The sequence below is a fragment of the Electrophorus electricus genome, chromosome 13 (assembly GCF_041902795.1).
Source record: "Electrophorus electricus isolate QZ-2024a chromosome 13, ASM4190279v1, whole genome shotgun sequence".
NCBI classification, from domain to species: domain Eukaryota; kingdom Metazoa; phylum Chordata; class Actinopteri; order Gymnotiformes; family Gymnotidae; genus Electrophorus; species Electrophorus electricus.
Window position 1 is genome coordinate 15,169,585 of NC_137509.1, and position 8,023 is coordinate 15,177,607.

The 8,023-nt window shown below is 37.3% G+C and overlaps 1 protein-coding gene and 1 long non-coding RNA gene across 3 annotated transcripts in view; both read left to right on the forward strand.

The window, feature by feature from the left end:
- Positions 1-3,231, forward strand: part of LOC145643550 (uncharacterized) — a 64,562-nt gene extending 61,331 nt beyond the window's left edge. Inside the window, exon 4 of the mRNA XM_081695083.1 lies at positions 3,040-3,231. Within this exon, the coding sequence (XP_081551209.1) occupies positions 3,040-3,231 (192 nt within the window). The remainder of the gene's footprint in view (positions 1-3,039) is intronic.
- A 948-nt stretch (positions 3,232-4,179) lies between these two features.
- Positions 4,180-7,355, forward strand: LOC145643408 (uncharacterized). Of its 2 annotated transcripts, XR_014115773.1 has the most exons (4): positions 4,180-4,289; positions 4,412-4,446; positions 4,609-4,753; positions 7,219-7,355. It is a non-coding gene; the product is annotated as an uncharacterized LOC145643408 (long non-coding RNA). The 2 variants fall into 2 exon arrangements; XR_014115772.1 differs by having other exon boundaries at positions 4,187-4,446.
- The last annotated feature ends 668 nt before the right edge of the window (positions 7,356-8,023 follow it).

Here is an 8,023-nt window from a genome sequence, read left to right on the forward strand (position 1 = left end):
GCTGACAAAACAGCTCATATGCAATCCTAAAAACATTCCCTAGCAGTACTTGCATCTAGCAGCTGTGTCACATGCATTTCACTGAATACCTCCAGTGCTAAATTCAGGATGCAGATGAAATCACCATGACTTTATCACTGCTGCCCAGCTGAGCCAGTTCCATGACATTTGTGATCTCCCCATGTCTCGCAAGCAACCAGGTGAGCAACTTTTAAGTTTTAATCAACGGTGCTATTCTGTGGTGAATTATGCAGTTACTTTTTATTTTTTAGCCACTAAAAATGGATGGCGTGAGCTTGGTTTGAAATCAGCCTTTTGCTGCAGTCTTGGTACAGAACAACATTTAAAACTTGCCAGCCAAGATAAGCTGTCTCTGTCTCAGTACATTCAATTAGCCTTCCACGCTGACTACATATTTTGCGTCTGAACATCGGCTGCCCCGCTATCTTTGTTGCATGAACAAGCTGCTTTGAACTGCACCGCTGCTAAAGCTGTATCTATGGAAATGGTCCACAACAAACTCAGTCCAGGGGAGGAATGCCCCTCACTCTCATGATCTATGCTTTTATGGTGGAGACACAAGCGTCACAAGCACATTCTTTTCTAAGCACCCATTTCCTGCATAGCACTATTGTTCTTTGATGTCCCTGACTAGCTCAACAAAACCCTGGGACAGCGGGGAGCTCACTGAGTATTTCACATAATTTAAGTCCCCACCCTAGCCCCAAAAGTCCCAAAACAAAATTCCTGGTACAAATTCTGCCTGAGTACTAGCAAGGCCATGTCCTGAAATTTTAGCCATAGACAAATGTCAGGGGGGTGCTATCTCAGGGATCTCCTTCCTATGCTGCTGCACCACTCTCCTTTATTGTGAAGAAGGATGAGATATTCAAATCACAGTCCTCAAGGTCCAACAGATTTTCCATCCTCCCTTTATCCAGGAGACAGTTGTGATAAAGTGGCCAACCATTTATTCAACTACCAGAGATTTTGTTCTCTTATTCTGCCAACCAGACATTCCAGGACCTCTAGGAATGCTTCATGTTCACTCCCATATCCAACACCTTGACCCCACACTCCTTTTAGTAGGCAATGTGAATTCCTTCTAAACCAGGGCAGGGACTGTGTTTTCCCATTGTCAGGGCACCTCAGACAAGTTGCATCTGTGTGCCTATTCAAGGATACTTAGTACATCTGAAAGAAACTGGGCCCCTCAACAAGGGCCTTATTGCTCAGTTGCTCAAGTTGTATTCAGTCATAATTGTAAGTCGCTTTGGATAAAAGCATTAACTAAATACAGTAAATGTAAAATGGGAATTCTTGGCTATGAAAAATGCTCTTGAAGATTGTGGACACTGGCTCCATGGAGCTGTGCATACCTTTCCTATCCATCACAGACCACAGTATATACTACTAAAAGACTAAACCCCCACTAGGCCCAGTGAGCATTATTTTCTTGTTTCAGTTTCATGATGACATACTGCCCAGGCTCCAAGAATGTGAGGGCAAAATTCTGAAGTTCCATTGCAGCCACCTAAGAGGGTGCTATTCTGTTGGCTACTGGCATGTGCCACTCCAGCCACTGAAACCTGGAGACCTGACTGGAATTCTAGTCCCCCTTGAGTTAATGTCTATTACCTACTCCTCATTTGCCTGTGTTTAAATATCCCTTTCTAATGTTTGCTTGGTTTAGATTGTCATTTATATTAGGTCTTTGTGTAACCTGTTTGGACTACATATTCAGACAGTGCCTTCTGTCTACTCTTCCTATAACTGCAAAATAAAATGAGCCTCCAACTGTGTCTGCAGAACAAATGTTTGTAAGGGTTTTAAAATGTGTTTAGCGATTCTAGAACAGAGATCATTGTTCAAGTAACCTTGTTATATTGCACAGTTTAATTATGCCAGGGAAACTGTGGGGAAAAAAATCACCTCCTTGCTTTCTCCAAATTATTAGGGTTACACATTCATACCAGTACCATGACTGTCAGTGCGGTGTAGAGAAAGGTCTGCTTCCCAAAAATATCTAGCCAGCAGTGGTCCTGTGGTCACCAATTGTAACGTGTAGAGAAGTGAAGCCAGACTCAAGTGTGTAGTGAGTTACTTTTAGGGCAATCCCAAAATCATAGTCTATGGTCATTAAGCAAGAAATAAGCCAGGAGGAAATTGTGACATGACTGCCACTTAATGCATAGGTCCAGAAGCATTGACATGCTCAATGGTGACCCTGGGCCCCATGGTTGGATAGAGTCAGCTGGCAGGCCTTCTAGAGGCAATCATCACACCAGATAAGCAGACACACACACACACACACACACACACACACACACACACACACACACACACACACACACACACACGCACGCACACACACTTAATTCCCATTTACAGTACAGTTTGAGAGATGGTAGCAGTCCTGATAAATTGTTCTTGTATATTATATTTAATTAAGTCAGGTGTGAAAATAAACATGCTTTGAGCTCTTCATGTTAATATTGTATGTATAAACCTAAATTAAAGTTTGTTATTCTAAAAACTTTCACTGTGGCAAATAATGTATGGATTCTTTCACTTTCAGCATTAATGAAATTAAAGAAGATGATGTAGGAACATATTTGTGTGGAAAAATAAGCACAAGTATTATAGAGTTTGTATCTGGGGCCCTTTTGATGTTTGAAGGTATAGAGTTGTGCTGTGTCAGCATACATAATTCACTCCAACATTACACCATGGCCAACATTGTTTACATTTATATTTTATATTATATTTTATGTTTTACACCACTTTTAGTTTTTTGATTGCTGTTTTCTGTTTTGCCTAATTCATTTTAAAGCTGAAAAGAATGTCCACAGTGCTCTGATTAAAATGGTTATCAAGAGGGGAGAATCTACCATGCTGCATTGTTCAGTACAAGCTGATACTTCAAGCTGTATAGGAAACTACAGTGTCTACTGGTTCAAACATGGCTCAGGAGAATCTGATCGAGGAATCATTTACACACATGTAGACAGCAGTGATCAATGTAAGAAGAGATCTGAGGCTGGCTATTCTACACAGAGTTGTGTGTACCAGCTCCCCAAGAGGAACCTCATCCTCACTGGAACTTACTACTGTGCTGTTGCTGCATATGGAAAGATAATCTTTGGGAATGGAACTGCAGTTGAAGGTGCATCTGAAGTTGTGACTTTTTATAATATTGCAGACACATTGGGAATAATGGAACTTCATTGAATTGTATAATTTTAGTATGGGGCAACATTTGCCTATAAATACATTGTGTGGTATTAATTCAAAACATTTTTCATAATTTCAAAATATAACCACTGGATTGTTATTGCCTTGGCAGAATTAACTCTAATACTTGATGTCATAATGGTGGTTTTGTTTGGAATTCTATTTAAAAATCAAATGAAAGGTAAGTTCACTTTACTATGTACCAGATTTAATAAACAAATACATTTAGTGGTCAAAAGCATTATTTTCCTATTTAGACCTTTTGTGAACTTTAAGCGTTCTGCAACCTATCGATTTCAAACTGGTCAAAATGATCATCTTGGTCATTCTACTGTTAAACATGTAAGGCCATTAATTTGAAAAGTATGTTTAATCCAAAATTTAAAACGGTTATCAGTTACTGTAAGTAACCTCCACCAAACATGTCCTGCATCTGCTGATCGGTTCTGTTCCCAGTTAGGAGGTACTGTAACCTGCATTCATATATGCAAAATTATTTCAGAAATGTATAGTTTGGGGATAATTGCCTAGGATTTCAATGCTTCAGAAGAGACCACATCAACAAAATGGGATTAATGTCAGGACTTTGACTTGGCCATTCCAAATAAGAGATGTTTCTGTTATTCTGTTTGACCTATGCTATTGTTGATTTACTCATGTGTTTTGGATCATGTTGTAAGACCCAACAGGTAAAGTTGACCTACAGGATTGAGTTCAACCACCACATCACACGCAGACCTTAGTTCAACATTTAAAATGCTTTATAATTAGAGCACTTTGTTATGGATTACCTGACATGATTGTTTTCAAGGCTCACCGTGCCTAAAACAAAAGTCTAGTGGATAGTGGATATCCCAGAATAACAAAACAATGACTACATTGCATAGTTTTAGTTAGAGGGCACCTTTGCCCCTACATTGTGTGATATTGATCCACAATATTTTTCATGATTTCAAAATATAATCTCTGGATTGTTATTGCACTGGCAACATCCAGTATATTTAACATTATTATGGTAGTTTTGGTTGGAATTCTATTTAAAATTCAACAGAAAGGTAAGTTTTCTCTTTCACTACTGCTATTTTGTAACAATCTGCTAAATGTAAACACTTACTAAAGGTAAGTATTAGTAGGTTATTACCAGGAATATTACTAATAGTCCTATTTTTTCATAAAGGTGCTTCCAATTACAATCAAAGTCACATAAATCAGGTAAATGAGTAATCTGTCATGCCAATTCATGCGTTCATTTTCTTAATAATATACATGGATCTGTCCACAATAATGTATTTGTACAAAATACAGAATTATATTTTTATCTCTGTGTGTATTTTGTCCTGTGATTAGTTTGTAAAGACTCTTGTTCTGCCTCAGGCTGAGGACTTTGATGTGTCAAACTACACAGCTGTGAGATTTATACAGAAACCTTTGCGATATCCAGAGTCAAAGACAGTCAAGATGTTGAAATACAGATTAAAGTGAAATGATTATCCATCAAAATCATCACCAGCATGGACAGGTATCTCTACATTTTAAGAAAGCTTAATGATATGAGTCAAGTTCTTTGAATGGTTCATGTAAAAAACTATATAACAGCTTCAAAGATAGGTAAAGAAACATAACCCATTGTGAGAAACTGCTATCAGGGAGTAACTATCATTTTAAGGAGTCTAAATTGTGGTATGCAGTGTGCCTAGACTGCACAGAGACCTGAGGCTCACCCAAATAAGAAATGTTGCTCTGTGAAATCTTTACCAGATATTCATGAAACCACACCCTCAATGAACTCTGATCTTACTTTTAGGTGCTTTGATATATTGTAACAACTATATTGAATCTATACATTTTTACTACATTGCACGAGGAAATTTAATATGAGATTAATTTAATGTGTGAGTACTTAACCAGTACACCTAAATAGCAAGCTAAAAATCCATGATGTCAATTGAAACATACAAGCATATCTGACAAATTTTGCAACATTTAGAAAACACATGCAGTACTGTGAATTTTTTGCTAAACACACTAAGCAAATTATTCTGCCTGTTATTGTTTTCACAGGTAATTTGTTTTCTGATGCAATTTACACAAAGCAATAGAGGCACGATATGATGCATAAAATACCCACATTAGGGTCACGTATCTGATATGGTTCAGTGTACTTTTATCTAACATGCAAGATGATCAACTATAGAGTGTGAGCAGGCCATCTGAGGCTGAGACTATTACTTCTTATCATAAGATAAATTAACATTATCACCCACATTACACACATCTGATCTTACCTTACTTTTTGGAGTGACAGAAAGGGTAGTCTGGCAAAACAATCAATGAGTCACGTCAAGTCAAATTTATTTCTAGAGTACTTTTTACAACAGTTTTTTTCACAAAGCAGCTTTATAAATGTCTGAGTTCAAGCCCCAATGAGCAAGCCAAGGGGGACAGTGGCAAGGAAAAACTCCTTAGAACATGAGGAAAAAACCTTTAGAAAAACCAACACTGCTCTGTTCTCCATCCTGCTTACTGAAAAAATGTCTTATGTCCACCTAGAAAACATATAGGATCTTTTAAAAATGGAGAATAATATGAATCAGCTACAAATGTGGCCTGTGTACCTTTCTGCCAGTAAATTTATGTGAAGCTAGTTTTAATAACTACCATTATGTTTAGTTTTGGTTTAATTTTCTTTTCTTGCTTTTCTCTATTCACTACTAACCTACATCCACAGTTTCACACACCATTTTAATATGAATTATTATATCAAGTAATGCCATCAAGCAGGCTTGAAGAGATGGGTAATTCAATTTTATTCCAGTTTAGGTAGGTCAGGGCTCTGACTCTAGTGTTAGCCAAAACCAATAGTTATTAGCATAATGTAGAATAAAGCTTTATTTTTACACTAGATTGATTCTACTATTTATTTTCAAGAACATCATCATAAATGCAACACTTCTAACCTCACTACATCATAACCTTAACCAGAAAAGTGAATAAATAATAGGTTCTCTGTAACACTAACTTTATACATATAATGTCAATGGTGTAGGGGCAAGTATCTTCTATTCATGGTAAGAAAAATGAATGTTCTACAATAGTGTCTACAATGTAAACGTTAACATTAACATTACCCTTGTCATTGTTTTGTGTGTCATCATTGCATCAGTCACAAGAAGTCTGAGATTCAAAGACAAAAAAGAAAAAAGGAGGTGGAGCTTGTTAGTTTGAAATTTGGTTTGGCAGGGCAGTGTATGCTACATTTTTCCATTTTTAGTCCTGGTGAGTGAATTTGTGGTTATATTTTACCATGATTTTATTCAAAGTTCACCTGGTAATGTGAATTTGGTATTAGAAAAGTTGCAGGACTAATAAAAAATCTCCAGGGCTACAGCTCCATAGCCACAGGCTAGGCAGGCCACTGGCTGTATGGTTAGCAAATATGTTTCAAAATGAGTTATACGAGCATGTACAAACTGAGCTGGTGTGTTGGGATAAAGTGTCGCCCCTTGAGGAGTTCATTTGCATGGTGATTTGTTTCAACAATATTCTAAAGTATGACAATAGAAGACCAACGTCCCACTTGCAAGAGCTAGTGGGGTTACTATTTCATTCCTCATTATTCTGCCTTTATTTTCATCTTTTAACTCAACACATCATAGGTTACATTTGATTTTATGCACTGTCATTTATTAAGTATAATTTTTTTAATTAAATTTAATTAAATCTCTTTATGTAATATTCTGTTTTATTCCTTTACATTTAGTTTTCTATTTAAATCAACAAAATTTAATATTTTATATTTGGTGAAAACATTCCCAAGTTGATATATCTCATATCTCATTGTCATGGTTGGCCAGCCATCCAGCAGGAGGGACACGCCCACTGCTACTAGGGATTACACCACTCACTCACACTGCTCTCAATCACCTGCTTATTAAATGTCTTCACCTGTTACCTATTTTGTTCTCCACCTATTTAAACCCACAGATCCAAGAAGATTGCACTGGACTACAGATCAGAGAGTCTCTACAAATTGCTGTGCTGTCTTTGTGAAAAAGGATTGTTTTTTTGTTTATTTTATCAGTGCTTCTCTTAGTTATTCTCTTATGGAGAATAAAGAGCACTTGTTTGCTACCCCACCTCTTGCTTCCTCTGTGCTGTCTATGTCACACTCCTGGAGATACCTAATTATATCCAGAAGTCTATGTGAAGCACTAGAATTGTCACCATGTTTGAAACGTGCTATACAAATAAACTTGCCTCACCTTGCCTTGATGTTGTTTCAGATCATAAGGTTTCTGTCCCAATTAATGTTTTGAATTAGAGATCCTTCACTCCTCTAGCTCTCACAAATTCTGGTGAAGTCAGCACTTTCATAGACGAGAGCTTAATGCGAGAACTACACATTTCCTGTATACTCCTCTCTCATCTTATAAATATTAGAAACAATGACAGCAGACCTGTCGGTAAGGGCTATGTTACGACCGTGTCTAGATGGTGAGGTCACAACAGCACTTTGAAAAGACTGGTAGCAGGATGGTAGGTGGAATGATTTATCACTGGACTAAACCAGTAGACGAGGTGAAATTTTGTGTATTTAAATGGTGAACAAAGACACACATCTATATACAAACACTGAATAGCTTCAGGAGTGGTTATTTGCCAACATAACAAACAAAACCCACACTACCAAAAGAAACACCACAACTAACTACACTTTACAGGACAAAAATAAAATACAATCCTACACTAACTCCCTGACAATAAACAGACAATAACCCCAAACCCAAAC